This window comes from Phoca vitulina, unplaced genomic scaffold (assembly GCF_004348235.1).
Source record: "Phoca vitulina isolate PV1807 unplaced genomic scaffold, GSC_HSeal_1.0 scaffold30, whole genome shotgun sequence".
NCBI classification, from domain to species: domain Eukaryota; kingdom Metazoa; phylum Chordata; class Mammalia; order Carnivora; family Phocidae; genus Phoca; species Phoca vitulina.
Window position 1 is genome coordinate 17,255,546 of NW_022589733.1, and position 24,833 is coordinate 17,280,378.

The 24,833-nt window shown below is 51.7% G+C and overlaps 1 protein-coding gene across 1 annotated transcript in view; it reads left to right on the forward strand.

Moving 5' to 3' along the window:
• The first annotated feature begins 6,255 nt into the window (after positions 1-6,255).
• Positions 6,256-24,833, forward strand: part of BEAN1 (brain expressed associated with NEDD4 1) — a 34,660-nt gene continuing 16,082 nt past the window's right edge. The window contains exons 1-2 of the mRNA XM_032424168.1: positions 6,256-6,492; positions 16,162-16,268. Coding sequence (XP_032280059.1) covers positions 16,244-16,268 — 25 coding nt within the window. The 5' untranslated portion in view covers positions 6,256-6,492; positions 16,162-16,243. The remainder of the gene's footprint in view (positions 6,493-16,161; positions 16,269-24,833) is intronic.

Consider the following 24,833-nt stretch of genomic DNA (forward strand, 5'->3'; position numbering starts at 1 on the left):
GTTGTTCGTGTTAGAAAATGCTATGGGATGACCCCAGAGTCCTGGGATCAAGTCCCGTGTCCAGCTCCTTGCTCAGCAAGGAGCCTGCTTCTCCCCCTCCTGCTCCCCCTGCTCCTGCTTGCTCACTCTCTCTGTCAAATAAATAAATAAAATCTTTTTTAAAAAAAGAAAGAAAGAAAACACTATGGACCTGCTGTTTCAGTCTTCGCTTATAACACACTGCTCACTCACTCAACTTTGCTCCCAATATTCCAAGTTACTGCATCCCTGACAGTTTAAATGAACTTTAAACTCAACTCAAGGAGCACAACCTCAAAAAAGCCTATTCTAACCTCCTCAGATTGGGTTACGTGTCCTTCCTTTGTGCACTTCTAGCACAGAAAATATACTGTTCTGTGACCATTGGTTTACACATCTGCCTCTCCTAACAGATTGTGAGTCCTTAAGAGCAGGGACTTGGTTTTTCTACATCATTTTTTTTTTTACCAGTACACAGCAGAGTGCTACACCTGTAGGAGACATCAATAAGTATGTATGGGATGCATGGGTGTATAGATGCAAATGGGGTAGATAGTTGGGTAAATGGGTGGATAAATGGGAGTATATGGATGGCTAAATCAATAAGAGGAAGAATAAGTGGATGTGTGGGAGGACAGGGAGGTGGATAGATGAGAGGAAAATTAGATGGATGATGGATGGATGGATGGATGGATAGGAAGGTAGGAGAATGGATAGGTGGGAGGATAGGGAGGTGGATAAATGAGAAGAAGGTTGGATAGATGATGGATGGATGGGTGGACAGGAAGGTAGGAGGAGGGATAGGTGGATAAGTGAGAGGATAGATGGGTGAATGAGTGGCTAAATGGATAGATGATAGGAGGGTGGGAGAAAGGACACATGGATTCATGGGAAGATAGATGGATACATGAATAGGTAAACAGATGGATGCGTCAATCAATTCCAGTGCCTGCACATCTAAGCCTAGGGTTCAGTCCTCAGGTCGTCTTTGTGGCCCAGACTCCTGTCAGAGTTCTACTGCCTGCCAACAACTCCTGAAATTCAACATGCATAAAATCAAATTCATATTCATCTTCCCCAAACTTCCAGTGTTCTGCTCCTCAGTGACTGGCAACACCACCATCCAGCTGCCCAACTAGAAATCCAGGGATGATCTTTGACTCTATCTACTCCCTCAACCCCCATACTCAAGACATCACCAAGTCCTGTTGGCTTGACCTCTGACAACTCTTGCCAACTGGTCCATCTCCCTCCATCTCCAGGGCCACGGTCACTTCTCTCCTGGGCCAGGGTGATCACCACCTCCCTGGCCTTCCCGCCCCCATTCTGTCTTGCCCCCCCAACCATCTCCACACTGCCAATAAAGCTGTCGTTTCAAAATGCAGGTCTGGTTATGCCACCACCACTCCTCCAATATTGTTTAAATCATTCTAATGCCTTCCATTACTCTTAGGATCAAAAGCAATCCTGACCTCTGCCCACTTCTCCTGCCTCATCCCACACCCTCACAAGGTCATACCTCCTGTAACACCGTCTCATGTTTCCTTGTGGCATGTCTCATCACTGCAACTTTACCTCCGTCTCTGTGACTCAGTGGTTAATGTCGGTCACCCTCTCTAGGCAGTGAGCCCTACAAAGGAGAGACCATGATTATTTTGGCTTTACTTGTTTTGGGGCAGGCAGGCTTAGGTGCAAATCTAATTAGTTATGTGACAATTGAGCAAGTTACTTGACCTCCATAAACCTCTTTGCTGTACATGAAAAATAAGAAAACATTGTCCCCCTCTACAGAACACTGGAGTGAAAATAATGCACGCAGTGTGGCTAACAGACAGGCTGGTCTCCACGAAGACACGTCATGACTGGGCTGTCAGCAGCAGCAGAAAGGTCTGTATGCAGACCCTGCTCACTCCAGAGTCAGTTTACCCTGAAATAAGCTCTACCCTGAATACAAATCTTCAAGCAGGCCCAGAATGAAGTCCCCCAGAGGAGGGGCTGCCTTTTACATTTCAGCACCTGGAGACCTCTCTCAGGGGCCTAGAAAGGCGGCTTTCCTCCTAAGGGGAGACAGAGAGGGACAGCCCACCCCAGCCCCTCCAGCCAGGAGAAAGGGTGGTCAAGGCCTATTAAATCCCCAGAAGAGTTTAGGAACCCAGAGACCAGCCTTCTTAACATGTCCATTTCCTTAAGTCCCTTCCTCCTTCAGGAGCCTATGGAGGCTCTGCTGCCTACAGCATCAGGCATAGCTTCCTTTACCTGGGATCTCACCTCCATCCCCCTGCCGGACCTGGCGCCCCACAGTCCACCCTTCATTCAGACAGGCCCCTTTACCAGCCTGCCTACTCCTTCCTGATCCCAGGCCCTGCCCTCTGTCCTGGAAAGCCTTCGTCTATAAATCCTTTCCCTTCTCTCAAAGTCCCTCTTCCAGAAAGCTCTCGAGGATAGACCCAGCCTATGCTGATTTCCCTCTCTTCTGAGGGCCCAAGGCCCTGGTGCCTCCAATTAAAGACGAAGCACTGGTATAAGACCCATTTGGATACAATTCCAAGCTTACTACAGATAAAAGATACATTTTTTTAAAGGATAAAATCATGACTGTTATACAAACGTAAATTAACATTCATCAAAGACTTTAGCGCATTAATCAATGAGGGAACCAGTAAGAGATTATACATAATTCAAAGGTGAATCCAAAGCACAGCCACGTGTATAGCTTTTAGGCCACCCCTAAGATATCAATTGACCCCACCTGACAATACTCATGTGCATCTCAGTAGCCAAGAATATTCTGCATTTCAATCAGTTTTCTTCAACTAATGAAACAGGAAAATAGCTCAGAGACCATGAGAGGCACAAACTCCCATAGAAACAGATAACCACAGGTGAGGTAACACCCAATATTCAATTTAAAAGATACCTGGTAATCTTTTTTGGCCTATTTTAAAGTGCTTCAGCATCTTACTGGGTGTGGTTTAATGAGGTGTGGAACTCTGGAAAGTCACTTGAATTCAGAGTGCCTCAGTTTCCTCATCTGTGAAGTGGGGCGACAGTGCAGACTCCTCCAAGCTCTCAGCAGACAGGAGCTGCTTCGGGGTTGGCAGACAGCTCTGCACCTCAGCACCTGCACCTGAGCTTGCCAGCTCCTGGGCCCTAGAAAAGCCCTGCTCCCAGCCCCCACCCCTCATGGAGCAGGGACCCAGGCCCCTTCCTTCATCTCTCCTAACACCACCAAGACACAGTCAAGAGGAAACCTTTAACAAGAATCGGAGGGAAAGAGGAAAAGGCTTGGAAAACCTGGTGGGATAGGTTTCCCTCCCTTCCCACCTTCCCTTTTTGGAGCATGGTGTGCTCTCCACCCCAAAACCAAGGCAATCTGGGGAGCAGGGCCCTTTGTAATGTAATTCAAGGCTGGTAAGATGCTTTTGACATAATTCTGTATAAGGGATATACTAGCAACAGGTAATCTTCCCGGAAGGTCTAATGGATTTTCAGACAAATAGCCCAGAAGCCAGACCCACCCTGATTGACTTTCCCCCTCCCCTCCTCACCCCTAGTATCAGAAGATTCTCCCCAACAATAGAATTGGAAGTTGACCATACCCTACGAATGATGGCAGTAGTACAGAGCACTCTCTAGGGCAAATCCCCATAGCCTGGCGCTTGAGGACTCTCGGGGCACCTCACTGTCACTGTGTGACCCCTGGAAGTCTCCTCCTCCAGCCTCCCTACCCCGCCTCCACCCTGCTCTTGGTCAGGCAGCCCCTAAACACCACCATGCTTCCTTGGTGCCCAGGAGATGCCCCCTCCTCCAAGTCTGACCCCATCTAGAAGAAAACCTCAAAAATCTATGAACATAAAGAATAATCATGGACATGCACTAACTCACCCATGAGAATGTTCTTCACAGTGTTGTCTCGACATGTGAAAAACTGGAAACAAACTAATCACCCAGCAATAGAGGATTAGCTAAATAAGGTATAGTACAACCATCTGATGCAATGCTAGGCAGCCATTAAAAGTGTGATGTGAGATAGGAGAAGAGAGACAGTGAGCAAGCTCACTCCACTTAAGGACACTTGTAGAGTTCTACAATGACAAGGAAAGAAAAAGAAACCTCAGCAGTAGCAGGGACCACTTTCTATGTTCTTCTTTTGCCTTTTGATGTTTCACAAGTGTCCCATGCTAACGTGTATTTGTGGATGGACAGATAGATAGGCAGATGGACACAGTTCAACTCCCCGAAGCTAGACTCAACACCACTAGGCCCAGTGGAAACCAGTTCTGGGTTCCAGTGTGAAGAACAAGCCAGATTTGTCAGACCACTGATGTTCAAAGGGAGGGCGGAGTTCATTTCCCTAGATGAACTCTTAAGGGTTAGAGCCTTCCACAAGTTCTCAAAGTGCCACCCCACAGAACACATACACACGGTCTTGCCAAACTGGACAGCTTACAGGTAAAACCACTAACATCCAGAATATCCATCCTGCAAGGATCACCTGCAAGGTGTCTGCTCAGGGAGGTCAAGGTCACCTCATTGGTGTTGTGCAGTGGGCACAGCCCTGGCCTAGGAGTCCTAGAGCCTCCAATCTTAGCTCTCTGGCCCTGGCCTGTCCCCTCCTTTCTCTTTATGTATTCATCCATAAAATAAATGCATGGGGTTGGACAAAGGGACTCTCAGTTCCCCTTTCTTAGGACTCTCAAAGATGTTTCCCTTTATTCTGGTCCCATTCCCCACATAGCACATACGCCCCCATAAGGGCCCCAAATGGAGCTGGAATCCCCAGCCCAGGTCCCACCCTCTCCTGTTGGGGGGTTGGCGGGAGGCAGTAGAGGAGGCAGGGCCCAGAATGAACAACTACCAAAGAAGGCTGGGAATTGTCCTCACATTCCAAAGCCCTGGATTATACAGGTGCCCCTGCCCTCCCCCCACCCAGGGATACCCAAGACAAAATGAGCAGCACAACTGGGAGTCAGGTTTGTTTTCTCCACCAGAGCCTACTCTGTCCCCACCCTCCCACAGTACCCACAGTGGGGCCTTGCTTCTCTTTGGAGCCATCCCATCCCATGGCTCCTCCCCTTCTCCGAGTTTTATCATAAACATTTTTAGCTCTTTGTCCTTATGTTTTGTTTTTTAGACCCACTTTCTAGCTTCCATCAACCAAATGGGAGTTAGGAGAGAGTCATCAAAGAAGTATAACATCAATTCATTCATCAAATTTAGAGGGCAGGCTCCGTGCAGGACCCCAAGGATTTCCTTCCTAGTCAAGCAGGGGAGACATAAATAACCGGAGAGCACCACAACGTAGCAGGGGGGCAATAAACAGAAGTTCTATCGTAATGAAGTAAGGGAGGCCTGGGGAATGAGCTGGACTTGTCCAAGGCCCCAAAGTAGGGTGTAGACAGAGCAGGTCCATCTGCCGGGGCCAAGCTCTGTGCCTGGGGTTTGCGGGGAGTAGGGTAGAGAGGGCACGGGGTGCGGCGAGGAGTGAAGGAAACGGGCAAGCTGACGGCTCAGGAGAGGAAGGCTTCAGCTAGGCCTAGCTGACATCCCAACATGCCCCAGAACTCACCTGCTGGCAACTGGGAGCGGAGGCCCTGCCAGCCTAGGCTGCCCCTCCCAGTGGCCATGACAGGGTTCCCCCCTCCCCCCCCCAAGTGCCCAGTTTTGCCTCTGACCAAACTGCCTGGCTGTCCTTCCCTGCACATATCGTTGTCTACCCTTCTCTGCACACGTCTGTCTGTCCGTCTCTGCTCCCGCCTGTCCGTATGTCATTCTCTACACATGCCTGTCCGTCTGGCGCGCTGGGCACCCTGCATCTCTGGGCCTCCCCGCCGCGCCTGCTGTTGTGTGGGTGACGAGCTGGCTGTGCGCAGAGGGGCGCGGCTCGACCCACCCCCTCCCGCGTCCCCCCAGTCTCAGGGATGACCCCGGCGGCGGCCCAGAGCTGCCGAAGCCTCGAAGCCGCCACACAGCACTGCTGAAGCCGAGGAGGCGCGCCGCCTAGGGGGGCCCGGGAGCGGACGGCTGTGGCTTGGGCGGAGGCGCAGGGCCGACGGGCAGGCGGGCGGGGCTGCGGCAGGGCAGGGCTGGGACTGGGGCTGAGAAGCCGCCGCCGCCTCTACTGGGGATCGCGGGCAGCAAGTCCGCTCGGCCCGGCCCGGCCCCGCCCCGCCCGCCCCGCCCCTGCGCGCCGAGCAGGCCGAGGCGGAGCGGCGCGCCCCCCGCGACGCCCGAGCTCGAGCTCGAGCCCGAGCCCGAGCCCGAGCCCGAGCCCGAGCCCGAGCCAGAGCGCAGAGGCATCCGAGCGGGAACCAGAGCAGGAGCAGGAGCGCGAGTGGGAGCCGGAGCCGGAGCCAGAGCTGGAGCCACAGCCGGAGCCAGAGCCGGAGCCGGAGCCAGAGCGGGAACCCGAGCTGGAGCCGAAGCTGGAGCCGGCACTGCGGCGCGCGGAGCGGAGCGAGGCGGCTAAGCCGAGTAAGGGGCGTTGGGCCGGGGGCGGTGCTGGGGAGGGGCGGGAAGGGGGTCCCGGCCCCCTCCCCCGAGCTCTGCGGCGGCCCCGGCGCACGCACACACCCGGGGCGCTCCGCGCTTAGCCTTGGCGCGCCGGGAGGGCGGACGGGCGGTCCGAAGCCGAACCGCAGCGCGCTCCAAACGGGATCCCCAGACTCCCGCCCCCGGCCCCCGCACCCCCGTCCCGGCCAAGGCTGCCCCTGAGCACGCCCTCGGGCCACGGAGGAAGCGAAGGTCTCCCGGAGCGTCCACCCCGTGTGGGCGGCATAAGACAGCCTTCCCCGTCCCGCGCCCTCGGTTTCGGGACCCCTGAACAACCCACCTAAGAAGGGGAAACTAAGACGCACTTTCGGCCCGGGTGGAAGAGGGAAGGGGCTCCCGGCTTTGTGGAGTTTGAAGCTAGAACCCACCCCCACCCTTGAGCCAGGAAGTTTGACCCTCCGACGGGCGGGTCACCCGGGCCGTGCCCCCGCTTCGGTGCCTGCCGGGCTGGCTTATCTCCGCACCAACGGTGGGAGGGGCCGCACCTTCTCTCGCTTTGGGGCAGACTTTCCCTTGCGTGTTAAGTGGGACCCGAAGCTGGGTCCGAGGCCGCTGCTCTGGCTGGCTGCGCAGCGCCAAGCGGTACAGCCGCCTCTCCCCAAGCGCCCTCGGAGGCTCAGTAGTGCCCACCCCACCCCCGGCTGACTCGCGCAGCCCTTCCTCCCCCTCCCCCCTCCCCCCTCCCCCCTCCATCGGCTCCGCGGTCTGGAGGCTGGTGCGCAGAAGACCCAGAGCTGCCCTCTTGATCCCACACCAGTGTCAGCGGGGTGGCCAAGCGGGGGTGGCAGGGAAGGCGAAGGCACAAGTGACAGGTGTGAGAGGCAGGGGCTCCAGGAGTTTGATCCTTGATCTTGATCCACACAGTCCCACCGGCACCTGCCTTGAGGATGCCCATCAAGACTCCCTCCTCAAACACCCTGACTTCACCTCCCTGTGCCTCAATTTCCTCCACTGACAAGTAGTAAAGATTCTGTTGTGAGCAGAATGTTTAAGGGCTTTGGTACCGCAGGATGGGCTTGATTGACTTCCTAGCTGTGTGACCTTAGACAAGGCGCTTAACCTCTCTTGAGCCTTAGTTTCCCCACCTGAAACATGGGGAACTTGTGTTGAAAGGATTCAGTGAAATGCTGCTGGGGGGGGGCGCCTACCATGGGGCTTGGCACACAGCCAGGACTCAATTCAGGTTGGCTACAGGTGTCATTTTATGAAGTTTCCAGCATCAGTAGATGCCGAGGCAGAGTGAGTTCCCCTGAAGTGGGGGGGACATGACCCCCACCAAGCCCCCTTCAAGGAGGTGTTTGAACCCCCCAAGGCCTTGATCACATCTAATTGTGATTCAAAACTTAGGGCCTGCCCTTTCTCAGACATCCCCTCCTCCCCAGGCTTTCTACTGCCTGGGCCAGCTTTCTCCTCCCCTACCACACCACATCCATCCAGGAGGGAAAAGACTATCTGACTGACTTTTCCTTTTGCCCTTGGCTGATGTCTGCTGCCCTGGCGGAGGGCTTCTTACGCATTTCTCACAATCTGTGCAAGAGAATTCTGCACACCTCTCTGCACTCTGCAGTTTGGGGGTGGGGGTGGGGAGGACTGCTTTCCCTGAGGAGCCATAGCCTATCAGGTGGCTTGGACGTTCCAGTCGCGATGGCTCAGACAGGCAGCAGAAAGCAGCAGGGGGAGCTACCACCAGGACAAGGAGACAGGAGGAGGTCTGAGGGGTCCAACCATGTTTTCATGCTGACCATGGTGTGTTCATCCAGGCCCCTGAGCCAGGAGGCACCAGAAATGATGAACCTTGGGAGGAAATGGAGCCAGTGGCTGACCCATAGGTTAGGACTTCAGAGCTGGAAAGGTCCCCAGGAAGAGATCTGCCTGTCTGTGCATCGGGGGCCTCAGACTCAGAGCAGAGCAGGGGAGACCCAGCACCTAGGGGAGGATGCTGGGATCTCTGGGCTGGCATGGAGGGTATAAGTGGCAGGAGCACCATTGGGAAGAAAACAGAGATCCATCTTGTGGACACCCATGCTAGTCCTGGCCACCTGTGGCGCAGCTGCCCAGAACAGGGCAGGGCATGGGTGGGTCTGTCCACATGTTGCCACATGGGGACCTGGGAAGACAGGCAGAGTGGGATGCCTACTCAGGGCTCCTTCTACACAGAAATCCCCTTTCTCCTCTTCTTCCTCTGTACCCCACTCCCCCATTCACCCACTAAGATGTTACATCCCTGCATCTTCCATAATCCTCACTCTTCTTCCCAAAGGAGTTAATCAGGAACTAATTAGGGAGGTTTGTGTCTCCTGGTCCACATAAGTTTCTGGAACACAGCCCATAGGGAATGTGATGGGGATATGGGCATTACCTTCAGTCTTTGGGAATAATCAGACACATTCTGGCCTTTTACCTGAAGCCTTTGCCTTGGAAGTGCTCAGAGCACAGGGTATGGGCCAGGAAGGTCTCAATCTGCTCTCAGCCTCCTAAAAGTAGAAACTGAGGCCAGGAGGGCTTCTGGAGCCCCTTAGCAAGTGAGCACAAAATAGAGCTGTGGCTGAAAGCATGGCTACTTGGAGCCAACTGACTGGGTTTATAGCATATGATTCTGGGCAGGAGATTTACCTTTCAGAGCCTCGATTTCCTCTTGAAAGTGGGAACAAATATTACACACCTCCCAGCAGAGTTGTGAGTCTAGAAGAATAATAGGAAATATCAGGCAATGTCAAATGGACCTCTCCTGGTGGCCTTGCCGTATCTACATTATGAACATACATTGAAACATGCTGTTTTCCAAGCATTTCCCTTTGAATTCTGACAACAGTCCTCTGATTTAGGTACTGAAATCATCCCCATTTTATAGATGAGAACACTGAGGCTTAGGAAGGTTAAGGGCTATCTAACTTTTCCCAGGTATAGAATACTTAAAACATCCCTATGACTCATCATAATTTTATGAGTTTATAAAATTGATAATTAGCACCTTGTATCTTAGATGATGTGTAATTAGTATTGGAATGCTTCCTCCAGGAATATCTTCAATCACTTTATACCTCTATATTAATTGTCTATGGGCTAGAGAATTTTTAGAGACATCTTCCCTATTCAAACAGTAATCAAACTGACTTAAAAGAGCACCCCCCCATTTATTCCCTATCCCTCTTCTCTCCATTTTTTTTTCATAGCACTTATCACCCCCAGCATCTCTATATCATATTCATTTATTGTCTTCCCTCATCAATATGAACTCCCCAAAGGCAGGGACTTTTAACCATTTTGTTCATGATGATATCTCCTATATTCAGAGCCTAAAATAGTACCCAGCACTTAGTATGCTTTGCAAATTATTAAGTGTTTTACAAACATAAGGTCTATTGTTCTTATTTTTGCCAAGTATATAGCTTGCCTGAAAATAAAACATTAAGGTTCATGGCAGAAACCATTCCCTCAAAAATTTGGCAAATAGGACTTGCTCAAGTGCCAGGGAAATTTTGATGAAGGTTAAAAACAATGGAATTATTTTCCTAACATTTTAATGAAGCTCCTTATCAGTAGTTCAAAGACAAGTTATTTTTGTAAATCTTTACAATAACAAATGGCATGTTCAAAGGCAATTAAGTTAGCTTTAAAATTTTTCAATGAGTTAACTATCACTGACTTACTTAATTACTCTTTGTTAGCATGAAAGGTTTTTTTCAAATTTTCATTTTAATGATTTTTCAGATTATAAAAGTAATACATGTTCATTGTAGAAAATTTGGAAAATCATAAAAAAATGTAAAAAACAAAAATCCTCCTTAACCCCACTACTGCCCACTGAGCACAATGACTGTGAATATTTTCATCTATTTCCTCTCTAATCTTTTTCTATATATGAATATTTTCTCTAGGTTTTTTTTCTTTTACAAAATACGGATCATGTTGTGTGCAGAGTTCTATAACCTGCTTTTTTAAAAAATATAACCTGGGGGTTTTTTTCCCTCTTAACATTATACTGAAAGTCTTTACCTATGTTATTAAAATGTCTTTAAAAATATGATTTCATGGCTATATATTATTCCATTATAATTTGCTCAGCCTATCCTCTTATTGGACAGTGGGATTGTCCCCCATGTTTCACTGCCATAAATAATGACTGTGTCGTCTTTGTGGTGTTTCCTTAAATCAGGCTTCTCTGCCCACTTGGTCAGACCTATTTGCCAGTTGGTAGATGGACTGGTTTATGCACTTAGACAATAAATCAAGCTTTAGAGGTTGGGCCTTGGTGGCAGTGAAGAAGGAGGTGGCAGTTGATCCTATAGATGGCTACTTGCCAAGGAATGTTCTTCTCCATTGGGGAAGACACCAGCTGGGTTCCAGCCTCACATAAAGACCTTCCTGCAGAGGAGAAACGTTTCTGCCACCTGGGGACCTCTACCTCCAGCCCCAGGAGTTAGCCCCCGGCCTGATGAGGTAGATACAACCCTTTTATGATTAGTGTGTCTTGCCAAAGTCCAGAATCTCTGACTTTCTTCTCGCTCTGGGCAATGACATGCAAACGCACAGCTTGACGGAACCCCTGTGAGATGGTTTCATTCATTCATTCATTCATTCATTCAGTAAATACTCCCTGCGCATTTACCGCGGGAAGGACAGAGAGAACCAGTGGTTATCTAGGCTGTCTAGACCTAGAGTCTCCACATCACCCATCTCTGGAAGAGTCTCCATTTCTCTACCATCCCCCAGTCACCCAAGCAGAATCATCTTTAACTGCTCCCTCTTCCTCACCCTCTACATCTGATCTCTCTGTCCTGCTTCTTAATTATCCCCTACACAGCCCGCCCTGTCCCTCAAACCCACCCAGCACGCTCCTGCCCAGGGGCCTTTACACTTGTCTGCTCCCTCTACCTGGAGTCTTCTCCCAGATCTCTACCCAGCTATTCACCCTGCTAGCTCCCTTCCTCCAGTCTTCGCTTACAGGTCACCCTCTCACCGAGGCCTTCTGCAGCCACTGTACCTAAATGTTCAGTCTCCACCCACACACTGCCTCTGTCCTTCCCTTACTGTTACCTAACCAATCCCACCATTATGTTTGTGTCTCCTCTGCTAGCAAGAAGCTCGGTGAGGACAGGTTTAGTCAGTGTTTCCTTCACTTCTCTATCCCCGTCGAACCAATGGATGCAGCCTCTCACTCTTTTTTTCCATTCACTCTCCCCTTCATTTAGACCCATCATCTCCTGCCACAGCCTCCCTACTCCCCTGCCACCTGCCTCCCACCCCTGGTCCACCCTCTACACTGAGCCCGGGGAGACATTCCTAAAGGAGACCGCGTCGTTCCCCTGCTGAAAATCCTCCACAGGGCAGTCTTGGGGCGGGGGGCTCATTATCTCACCCAGCCCCTCTGAATCTCAGTGTTGACATCTGCAAAATGGGGGGTTTGTTTTGCGATCCCCTGGGCCGACGACACGTGACTGCGGTAGAGCGGGCGCCGCAGCGGCGTCACGGCGTCACGTGGCCTCCTCCACAGGCCAGCCCACTCCTGCGGCCCCTCGCTGTCCGCCGTCTACCGCGGTGCGGCAGAACCCTCCCGGGTCCGACTGCCGCGCATGCGCCGTGCCGCCCCTGCACACTGCGCCAGCCCGGCTCCGCCAGCCAGGCTCTGCCCGCCAGGGGCGCGGCGCCGCCCCCCCTCAACCACATACGCATTTGCCCAGGTCTGAGTGTCGCAGTGGGCCCCAGACGAGGTATTCTGGGAGCGGGGACGTGAGGCGGAATGGGAGTGACGTGGACTTGCCGCACACCATTAAGCCACTTCAGAGCCTGGAGTGCCGCCGCCGCCCGCCCTCCGATTCCTAGCCAGACAATACAGTCGCAGATGAGTCACAGGCAGGAACGCGCCTCGCCTCGGATGCCGGGCTCCGAGACAGGCGGGCAGGGGGAGACGTGACCTGAGAGTGGGTCCAATCCCAACCCCCACGCCCGCAGTCCCCTCTTCGGAACTCGTCACCCAGCAAAGCACAGTCTCAGCCCATCCATGCCAGACCTGGCCATCCACCACCCCCACCCTACTGTGTCCTCACTGCCGCTCTGGTCACATGTGGGGAAGAGCAGGGTGGGCACTTGCGCACACAGACACCTGACATCCAGCTCCTTTGTCTCCGTGACCCCAACCAAAGCTCCACCCAAGCTACCATGAAATCGTTTTCCTGTAGGTCATGTTGAAATCCACAAGTGGGGGAGGGGAGGAGAACACAGTGAAGTTGGGATTGCCGCTTTAGGATCCCCAAAGCCCCTCCTTTTGTTTTCCAAGGGTTTGGGTGACACACTCTAAGTGCTTGGTAAATATTTGAATAAACTGTTGCAAGCCAGAGATCCTGGGAGAATGCAGCAAGATGTGTGTGAGGTACAGATTGAGTTACATGATGCAGGGAATGGTACCCTGGCTAACGTCAGCATCATTGTCACCCACGATGTTGGGGACCATCTCAGTTCCTTACATGGGCGTCTTTCCCCTGAGGAAGTTGAGTATCATTAAAAGGCAGCCTCAACACTGCAGTCCTATGCTGACATCAGACCAAGGGAGATTTTTCTAGAATCCACGTACCTTTGAATGTCCCCTCAATGCCCAGCCCCAGGTGGATTCCCAGAGGCCACACTGGCCCGCCATACCCACACAAGAAGCTAATAATGTAGAACAAGTTAGAACCAGAGTTGTCCTGGAAGGATGTCCAGGTGCTGAGGAGGCACAGCTAAAGTGACTATTCTGTCTCCCGCAGTCAAAGAGGACTCCACTGAAGAGGGGTTTTCTTGAGCTGAATGTTGACAGCTAAATGGGAGTTTGCCAGGTAGAGAGGAAGGGAATGACGTGCCAGGGAGAGGAAATAGCCTGGAGGTATAAAAGGCCCAGGGAAGGTCCAGGAATCTGGCCACCCAGAGCACCAAGGGTGTCAGATCTCTGTGGGGTGTCCCTGGTGTAACTGGGGAGCACTGAGGGGACAGGACCCTACCCTGCACAGCTCCTTCTCCACCTGTTCTCTGTGACCTTCGGTGGGTCAAGTCACTGAGCCTCAGTTTTCTCACCTGCAAAATGAAAATGATGTTACCCACATCAGGGGACATGTTGCAGTAATGTTGGTGCCATTACCTGGCACATGCAGGTGTCTGGTGAATGTGGGTCACACCTGAAAGCTCGAGTGCCCAGAAGGGTTCCCTATGCAGAAATGTCTACCCGACCCAGCCCCTTGCCAGCCTCCTGAGCCATTTGGAAACTTACACATTGCCCACCAAACCCCCAGACTGACCACAAAATATGCAATGCGAGGGTTCTTGGTACCCCCTGCCCTAGGCAGCCCGTCTCCCACCTCCCGCACACCCCCCGCAGCCTCAGCCTTCATCTGAAAGTCACAGGGTCCAGCAGGAGGAAAGAGGAGGGGGTACAGGGGGCTCTAGGAGAAGCAAGACCTTGGGGACAACCACTTGGAGTTTAGGGGGTGGTCAGCACCCTCCATAGCATCAGGAGCCACCAGCATGCCCCTGTAGGAAGTATACATTCAGCGTATTTTAATTAAGCACTCACATTATGCCACTTCACTAGAGAGGTAAGCAGAGCCCCAGGGCTGTGGAGGTAATGGTGGAAGCCAGGTCATTCTCCTGAGGACACTGGGGAGTTATGAAAGGGTTTTCAGCAAGGGAGTGACATAATCCATTTCGCCTTTAAGAAAGACTTCTCTGGAAGCCCCACAAGAGATGACCTGTCAGCCCACTTAAGTCCCCCTCCAGACACACACATGGCCACAGTGCACACAGACACACCCCCAGACATGAACACAGACCCATGTACACACATGTATTTTTAGAAAGCATAGATCCCAGGCCCTGAGATTCTTCATGAATTTTCTGGTGTGAAATCACAGCTCCCCAAGCAGCCTGCCACAGCAGAGAGACTTCTCTACTAAGCCTTGGGAGATCACATCCTACCCTCACTTCCCCCATCAAAACTCTTGTTGGTTTCTGTGGGGACTGGGAGTGGGCATCAGACCAGTATGGGGTTCACACCCAGAAGGCTGAGCTGGAAGGACCATCTGGAAAAGGGGATTCCAGGGTCAGGGGCAGCAATGGCTCCCTCCCTCCCACCCCCTCAGACAGCAGAATGAACATGAGGTACATACCCCTCATCCTCGAAGCCGGTGAAGGGCCTTACCCTGCTTTCCCCTGAGGACACTGCAGCTCAGAGAGGTGAAGTGCTTTGCCCAAAGTCACAGCAGAGGGATTGGACTTCTGAGCTCAGGCCCTCCAAAGATAAGTCTTTGATTCATTTATTAAACAGAAAAAATATTATTAATCAGTGCAATTTGACCAATGGTCTCCATCAAAATGTGGCTCCCATTGGAGGAAAATATATATATATATAATAAAAAGGATCTCTGTGGGAGACAAGGATGGGAACCTCTGGACCCACCTCTTACACAAAAGTTCTGTCCACAGTGTCATCCCCAGAATCAGGGAGGTCAACTGCCTCCTGGGACCTGGAGGGGCCAGGCTCTTTGCCTGTTGGCTTCTGGCTACAATCTTTCTCCTGCAAGAGCCTACTGAGCTCTATATTCAGGGTCCCTGCTCAGCAACCCCCAAAGGTATAGTTTGGTTTCTGCAAGTCTAGTGACCAGACTCCCTAGAAAATAAGAATCATATCTCCCTGCTGTTCATACAGCTTCATGTCACTTGGAGCTCAGGAGAGACTGAATCAATTCAGATCTTTAGCAGCATGGGAGCCTGGGTTACTTTTTAAAAATGTTTCCTCTCTTGCAAATTGGTATTAGAGTGACCTGGTGCTCTCTTTCTACAAAGACATTCCAGTATCACACCAAGTTCACATGGGGGGTGAGGGAGATTGGGGAAGAGACATTTTCATTCTCTTGGCCTTTATTAGGTGCATTCTAAGTGATGTGCTGGCTGGCAATGGGGGCTTTGGAGTCAAACAGACCTAGGTTCTAGTCCCAGCCTGTAATTAGAAGCTGTATGACCTTAGACAAGCTACATTACCTCTCTCTGAGCCTCAACTTCCTTATTTATAAAATGAGGATGAAAAAAGCATCATCCCCTTAAAGGTATTGGGATAACAGTAATAATAATAAGGTTTCACTTAAGCAACTCTAAACACCCTTCCAAAGCCAGCTCTGGGACCTTGAACCAGTTCCTCACCCTTTGCAGGTCTGTTCCCCTTCTGTGATATGAGGACCTTGGGCTGGTCTTTAAGGGTCCTTCCAGTTATAAGATGCTCAGAATGCCATGGTCCCTTGCAATTGTCTCAAGCAGTGATCTCACAGGTACATGAGACAGGAGAACTCCAGGGGATCTCTCATTCCTGTTCAGGGTTCCACCCAGAGGAGATTTTCCCCCCTCCACCCATCACTGAGACCCCAACATGCTTTTGCCCCACCCCTGCCCCAGAACCCCCATACTCTGCAGCCCAGAGCCCCCCCAGCCCCCTCCATGCCCAGAGTGGGCACATGCTATCAAAGTCCCCACCTTTTCGCCAGAGGTGGACAGCACAGGGACATGAGTGTCCTGGGGGGCAGGGGCTGCTATGTGGGTGTCCCCATCATCTGCTTGTTTGTGTCTCTGCAGGTGAGCGGCGGATCCTTCTTCACACGAAGTCAGGACTCTGCACGTGGGCAGGCTGGCTCCGCTGTTCTGCTCCAAGGATTACATGTCCTTCAAACGTCCCTGTCCCTGTAAGTCTCCTCCCCACATCCTCCATGGCTCGGGGCCAGGCAAGGGCTGGGCTTGGAGTCAGGGTTGCAGAGAATGTTTCTAGGATGTTTGGCCAGAGGGCTCCAAGGGTCTGATGAGGGACTGATGTGCTATGACGGGCGGGGGGGCGGGGACACAGAAGACCCCTGACATCAGCAAGAGACATCCCCCTTTTACCTGTCCCTCCATCTGTCTGTATCAGCCTTCCCAAAGTGTGGGGCGGGTTTCCTCTGAGGGATATTAATGGCATTACTTTTTTGTTTTTTTTAATTCCATGGCCAAATGAATGTGGGAAATGCTGAGTGAGACAAGTTAAGTAGCTTTTGTGACCACAGGACTTTTCAGAGCCTTTAATGCGGTGATGGGTGTTGTGAGGCTGCCATAGGAAAGAAGCCCAGTGGCCTTCCCCAATTTAACTGACCACAAGGCATGTGTCACAGGATTGGTGCTCCACAGAACATACTCGTCAGAGTTCACTGTCCTAAGGAAACCCTCCCTGCAGTCTCCCCACCATGAAGCCCCGCATTTACTAATTCATTTCATCTAATGACGCCTTGAGATGATTTTGCCCATAACATCTTCTCGTGGCTCCCTGATGTCCATAAGTCCAGGTGATGGGCTCAATCAGGTGTACCCCTGGGGCTGAAGGCTACAGCCCCCTCTGGCTTACTCCCCTAGTCTCCACCAGCCCCACTCACCCCAGGGTCCCTTTCACCTGTCCTCATGGCAGCCACCTGCTTTCTCTTATGCTATCTCCTGTGCCCCCCAAAACCACCATCACTTGGTGCAGTTTGGGAGGACATCCCTTCTCCTTGATGACTCAGACTACGAGTCTGTGTGAAATCAAGGACCCTGCCTTAGCACCCCCTTATCTATTTGTCATCTCCCCTCTCCCATGCTCACTCTAGCAAATCCCTCACCCCCACTCAGCAATGTCTATTCAAACGTGTACCACTGGTTACATGTTACACATCTTGGAGTTGGGGTCCTCTCTTCCAAATAGTCGAAACCTCAGCTGTTAAATCTTTGAAAATCAAGGGACTGCTGCTGTGGGCGGGTAGAGGAAACTGGCCTATCCGGTCTGGGTGGGACCATCACCAGGCATGCCCTGGGGAATACGGCGACAGTGGGATTCACTGTCACCAGAGCGGTGTTCAGGGGGAATTGGTACAAGCTCGGTAAGGTCTTGTTCCTGTCGTCACTGCTGCTGCGGCATAATCAGGAAATTGAAGCCCAAGTCCCAGGCCAAGTGAGAAGGCTGCCCGTCCAGGAACACCTGCCCCACAGAGGGCTAGAATGGTCATGTCCTCACCCCCCTCGAGCAGCTGGGAATGGAGAAGGCTGGTAAAGGGTAAAACTGGGCTGCTCAGTGTAGAGGGCTTTCTAGAACTTTCTGGGGCCAAGCCAGGCCCTGTGAAGCCCTGTCTACACAAATAGAGGCCATCAGCACAGGACAGCCCTCTGCATACGCACCCCCTGAGGATACTAGGATGTGGTCGTGGATATTCTGGGCTGTTCAGAAGCGGTTCCTACACAGTCGCCCCTCCCCCTACAGGCCCAGTGCCTGGCATGCAGTGCGCACTCAATAAATGTTTGTTGAATGAATATATGTATAGTCAAACACTGTGGATGAGGAGCTGGAGGCGGTAGATGGGGGAGCAGCTGCAGCTCCTGACTCTGCCACCAGCTTGGCTCTATGGCTTCAGGCAGCCAGGCCTCCTCTCTAAGATGAAGGGGTGGTCTGAGGCCAGGGGGCTCCAGGAGCTCGCGGCTACTGGGAGGCTCCAGGGAAGGCAAGGGGGGCATGGGTGGGCACAGCCCTCAGCCCCTCACTGCCCACTGCCTCAGCCAAAGCAGCTGTGCTTATGTCTACATATTGGTGTGGATCGGCTCAAATTTCATCGCAGGAGTGGTCACTGGCAATGGCAGGCCAAGTACTGTGGGGCTGTGCAGACCCACCCCTTCCTCCGTCCTCCCTCTCCTCCTCTGCCAGATTCTCCTCACGTTTTCCAGTCTGACTCCTTCCCTTTTCTCCGAACATGTCTAAGAAGTATTCACTGTCCCCCCTTTCAGCGACCCCAACCTACTTCAGTCTGGCTTGTGTACCCCCACCCCACATCCCATCCACTTCTGTGTCACTAAATCCCAGCTTCCAGATCTCCTTGTTGGTCACTTCAGCTTTTTCTGGAGGACTCCTCCTTTGGGTTCCCTGACTCTGAGCGCTCTGGGTTCTCCTCCAGCCCCTCTGGGCATCTGGGCCTCTGACTACCCATGGGTGGTGTCCCTTGGCAGGGGGGGGAGGATGGATTCTTGCCACGCTTGTTCTGCCGCTGGGGTCCCCGGGGCTCGAACCCCGCCCTGGACTCCCCCCTCCGAACACTCCAGACCTTCTCATCCTCACTCTGCTTTCAGCTGCAGCTTCTAGGCCAGCAGCTACCAAGGCTCTCTCTCCCCCCCCGCCAGTTTCTGCCTGCCTTCAGATTCCTTCTTCTGTCTTCTGCTGCCTGTCTTCCCTGGGCAGCCCGCACCCCTGCACCTCAAATTCAGCCTGTCCCAGACACAGCTCTTCGTTCCAAGATGGCTTGGCTTGATTTTGCTCTGTTGCTTTAGGGCACCACCATTGACTCAGTCCCTCAAGCCAAAAATCTGGGAGGGACCCTCAGTTCCCCTCCAACACACCCATCAACTGCCCAAGGAGACCCAGGGGTTTCCAAATTGTGTCATCAGATTGCCATTCAGGCTTTGCCCCCATCTGGGCCACCCTTCAGATTCAACCTGGAAATCGCTGCCTCAGTAAATGTGCATTGAACAACTGGACAAGTAAATGAATCAAGACGAAGCAGATGCCTTGTGGGCAGCCTCCTCAGCTCACAGACCAGAGACCCTCACACAAGTTCTGCAAGGGATGCAGAACCACGGAACTCCAGACATCCTAAAAACACCTGACACGGGAACATTCTAAGGAATGAAACCAGAAATCCCAGGAGGGCCCTGACATGGACACACACCCTCTTTTTTTTTAACACCTCCTTTCCTGTACTGTGAATTTAGACATCTAATGAAATTGCTTTAACCTTCTTAGCTCACAAAATTATGTATCCCAGTACATAGGAAGATACCAAAGCCCATTAAAACCTGGAAAACTTAGGGTAGGAGCCATAGCTTGTTCCCATTTAGGTTTCCACACCCCTACCCCCTGCCAATTGAGAAAGGGGGGGGTGGAAGGTCCCCAGAAGGAAAAACAAACCCCAGTGTTTCCCAAGCAAGACCCCACTCCTAGGAGTCAGAGCTCAGGGGGCCGGGGAGAGTGAGCGGGAAAGGGTAGCCGATATAGGGGGAGAGCCGGGCAACAGGCAGGGCTCTGCCTGGTTTCCACAGCTTCAGACACTGGGGGAAGCAGGGTTGTCCATTGGCTTCTTGGGAGTCATGCAGGCATTAACTAGACCAGGCTGGGCCGACTCCTCTCAGGCACAGCCCACAACACGGCATCCCTCCCGCGCCCCCACCCCATCTCACCTCTCAGGCACTGCAGCTCATCCCTGTCCCCCAGTGACAGCCCCTCCCCCCGAGTTCTGCAGGTGAGAAGACTGAAGGCAGAAGGCGGAGGCAAGAACAGGCAAGGGGACGCCCAGAGGGCTTTGGCCACGGCAAGTGGGAAGTCAGGTCTTCTGCCTGCAAGTGCCAGGCCAGTGAGCCATTTTCCAGCCTTAAGCCATGAGGGAGGTGGAGGAGGACCAGCCTGGCTCCTGAGGAAAGCCGGAGGCGTGGGAGCCTTCTCCATCTGGCCCCAGCTGGGCAGAGTGGCCCAGGATTCCCCAGAACCCAGGCTCCAAGAACAGATGCTTCATAACCTCTTAGCCACTGGCAGATGGCGGTTCCACAGAACTCCCTGTGACATGGGGGTGGCCTGCCTTCCTCTGGCCGTGGGAGACAGATCTGAGGGAGGAGGGGTTTGGGGGACCCAAGAGAGACGGGGCCTGTATCACAGCAGGAAGGAGGCAGGGAAGGTAGCATCCGCTGATCCACGGAGAAGTCAGCTGGGCTTTGTCTCTACTAAGCTCTCAGGCTGTCCACAGGCTGGCAGGAAATACAGTCTGGCCGAGCCTCTGGCCAGGCTTGGGTCTCCCTCAGAATCAGTGTTATGTGGTAGATAGTGCTTGGGTTCGTGTCCAACCTAGTGCTGACTCTTAGCAGCTGTGCTACCCGGAGCAAACTACTTAACATCTAGAAGTTCCAATTCGCTCCTCTATAAATTGGAAATAGTCATACCAGCCTTGTGGTGTGATGTCAGATTTAACACGCCCCACAAGGAGAATCAAAGTTGGTGCCAGGCACTGAGAAGATCCTCAAAAAGCTTGAAAGTGCCATCCTTTTGACCACCTCCTCGCTACACAGCTTAGTATTACCCACATCTTTAGTGACAGAGCAGGGAAATGGAGACACACAGGGACTTCGGAGGGAAATTTGGGGTTCGGACCAGATACTACTGTTTTCTGCTCTGCTCATTGTAACAGTGACCTCTGCAGAGACTTAGCTATCAACATAAGGAAGGACTTGAGGGCAAGGAACGCAAATGATGGGACACATTCACAATTTACCACTCCTGTGCCCAGAGCAGACATTGTTAATCAATTGCCGCACTCTTTGCTACTGAGCCTCCATGCAGTCTCAGGCTCTCTCAAACACAAGCAAGCGCTACTCAACGATCACTGGCCTGTGGAGTGAAACCCTTGTTCATTCCTTGCTGTGGTCTGACTTTGGAGTGGGCAAGGGAATAGAAGAAGTGACTTCAGCTAGACATTTCTCTCTGAATCTCAGGTTTCTCACCTGTAAAATGAGAGTTAATAAAAGGCTCCCCCTCAGAGGGCTGCTGCAAGGATCCAATGAGGTATCACAGGTCATGGGCTTACGAGGCCTTAGGATCATCTCTTCACATGGTTTCCTTAAAGCAACCCTGCAAGAGAAGGGTGGGTGTGCCCATTCCACACGTGAAAAACCTGAGCCTCAAGGACATGCAGAAACTAGTCTAGGTGACACAGTAAGAAAAAGATGGGGACAAGGATATACCCCAGATGAGTCTTTTTGGGGCTCAATTTTAGCTAAACCACAGATGGCCAAAAGGACAAGGGTGGTGTCAAGCCCCCTCCTTCATCCCCACCCCTTGGCTGGAGAGTCCAGTCTGCAGCAGGACTTCAGGGCCCCACGAATGTCCTGGCTGCCCATCCTCAGAGTTCTCTGGTCTAGCAGAGTCTGACTAGAGCGGCTGCTCAGCATCCAATCACTAATCTTACTTGTAAGTGCACATTTTATATTAGGGTTCCTGGCAGGAAGGTATCCACTTCAGCTTGAACGCCTAATGTAATACTATAGGTATTCGCCACTTTTTGAAAGTTTGAGTTACGCCACTCCGCTTTTATGTTAAGACCTATGTTAGTACCTCTTTTCACTAGCCAGAAAAAATCGGAAGACGATTTTGCTTTTGCAAAAAGTAAAGACTGTTCAGCATTTGTTTCGAAGCAAGCCATTATAATAGAGGCAGCTGACACCCAGGCAGCAAGAGCAACCCCACCAAGCTCCTTCCCCCAAAACCACGCCCAGCAGCATCTCCACATCCAGCCACCAGAGCTTGGAACTGTGTCTGTGAGCATCTGGGCCTTATCTTGGTTAATTCTGTGCATCCGTTAGCAAGATGTAGCCTAAGGTATCAGAAAAGCCTAAGTGAGGTTATTTTTTGGGTCTGGGAATGCTAGAACTGTTTTTCAAATAAATTGCTGATAATCGCTTCTTCACTGTACACCATTTTGGCTTACGAAAGGCTTCGTGGGAACGCTCTACTTTCAGACAGTGGGGGAAACCTGTAACGGCAGCAGTACCCGCCCCCCAGCTTTTGCAGTGCACTTCCAGGGGCAGGGTTCTTGCATTTCACTGCCCACCCCCCCCCCCGGCATCCAGCCTCATGGCATCGAGCGGCACCCATACGCTGACAGCCCCCAAATTTACATCTCCAGCTCCAGACTCTCCCTGAGCTCCAGACTCATATATCCAACCGCCTGCCCCACTCAGATGTATGTCCACTCAGATGTCCACTCAGGATCTCTAGAGCATCTCAGATGTAACAGTCAAGACCTTAACTCTTGACTCGCGGTCCCCCACCAAACCTTCCCATCATCCTCCCCATCTCACTAAATGACAGCTCAGTCCTTCCTTGCACTCAGGCCCCGAACTTTGTCAGTTTTTACTGCTCTCCATCTCATCCACTGCCAACTCCATTTAGCGGATTCACCTTCAAATCTGACTCCATCTTGCCCCCTGGACCAAGACACTGTTGTCATCACTTGGACCACTGTCCAGCCTCTTCTGCCACAACCAGGGAGTGTGGGAAAGGGAAAACTCTAGAAACTGAGCCCCGGGTTGGTGGAGGGGGTAGTGGTTTCTGTATCTAGAAATCTTGCCAAGGAAAGCACGATCCTCAGAGTTGTCTGTGCCATCCCAAAGCCAAGTGCACTGGGAGGAGAGGAGGTGGATTTTCCTGCAAACAGGAATGTGTAAGGACATTGGCATCTCTGCCAAGAGCTACCCTAGATTAGCTACCCCGAAACTCAGCTCTGCCTGCACCTGGAACTGTGCCCAGGGTGACTGGGAAAAACTGGTTGTTCTATGACGTCACTGCAGAAGTGTGCAGGCCTGCTTGCTTTCCAGAGAGAAGAGAGAGGCCCCAAGAGAGACAAGTCACATGCCCCGGGACCCACCAGAGGAGGAGACAGGATTCAAAAGCAGGGCTTCTGGATCTAAGCCCAGGGCACTGGCCACACTGACCCCTCTGGGAGCTCGAGTACACTTCAGCTCCCAGAGTCCTCTCTATTCGCTTCTTTCTGCTTTTAAACACTGTGTCCTCCATCAGTCCCCTAACGGTCAGCTTCTAGGGGCTGTTCCCTCTGGCCACTGGCCCACACCTGGACTCCAGGTCTGCAGGTGATCGCTAGGCCTTGCTAGAGACAGTCATTCCAGAGCTCTTCTCTGCCCATATGCCAGGCTCTTCAGCCCCTGGATGATACTTGTCTCCCCCAGGAATGGGGGTAAGGGTGAGGATTGGGGGCGGTGCAATAAAAACAGCGAGAATACAATTTTATAATCGCAAAAGCCAGGGCGGGCCCCTCTTAAGTTGGATGGCAGCCTTATTAAAGAGTTTCTATTTTTGAAATTTCAGGTTTTCGGTTCAATGAAATGTAAAGGGTTACTCATGGAATAATTGAAATTTTTTCAAAAATCTCCTTCCTTTTTTTCGAGGTAAAAAGTTACCTCCAACATTTTAAAATATCGACAGCAGTCCCAACAGTTTCAGGACTGTGATTACAGTACACGTGGCTATGGTCCATGCACCCCGTGGGTCACCGCCACTCCCTAAGCGGTGGGAACCACAGCCCTGGGCACCCCCCCCCCCGGCCCCCAACGCCACCCTCGGGAGGGAGTAGGATGATCAAAGACAGCTGCTCGATCCGGCGCACTGGTGCATCTACCGAGCGTAAAATCCAATTATCTAAAACAACATGACTATCAAATTCTCAGACACTATGTAATTTATAACAGGATTTGTATATTCAGAAACCTGTGGAGTGTTCTTTGAATGCTTTTAAAATATAAATTATATTATTAAATAAAAACACTGAACTTAACAGTGTCACCACAATCAGGGCGGAAGTTCAGTGTAGGGTTTAACGAACGTTTACCCACCATTTCAATCTCAATTCCTGCTCAGTCCTAGCACATCCAGCCTTTCTCTCACAGTAGGATTTATTTTTAAGTGCACAAGAACGAGAGGCCCAGCTCTACGCCATTGTCTTATTACAAGAGGCACGGGGATGGCAAGGTGATGAACACGTGTAAGAGGAGAAAGGTGCACACGGTGTTTTCCCTTTGTTCAGCACTGGCTTTGACGGAGAACAGAAAGCAAAAACATATCATAAAAACAGAACGAGGGTCTGTTTGTAGGGTGGGTTCAGCACCCAAGGACCATAGTTCTACTGCAGAAGTCGCTGCAGGATGGAGATACTAAAGGGACAGGAATATTGAAACATAGGTAGTCAGAGGCGCCAAAGGCACTGGTCATGTGAGTCATCATCAAAAGACAGGCCGGGTAAATATCGCACATTTCCTGTCAGCTGCTGCTAAGACTTGCATTTTTCCAACTGAAAAGGAATCCTGCGGGGCTTTTTACTTATCACTTGTTTGAAGAAAGGCTGTTTTAGGTCCCCTCATTGAACACGAGGCCTAGGTTGCAAAATTAGTTTTCTTGTATCATCACAAGACGTATTATACTTTGTTAATACTGTTTGACATTGAACTGTCGTGATTGATGGTGCTGCTACTCTCTTGGGTATCTGGCAAAGAACAAACCCATTAGAGGGAAACAACTAATTGTGAAAAAGTGGATTGTTCCACAAAGATGTGAAGAAGGACCCTTTTGTGTCTTGGGATCTCTTAACCACTTCCAGACACTGGTATAGACATGAACCTCCATGGGAAGCATTCTCCAATGTCCTGGGGCA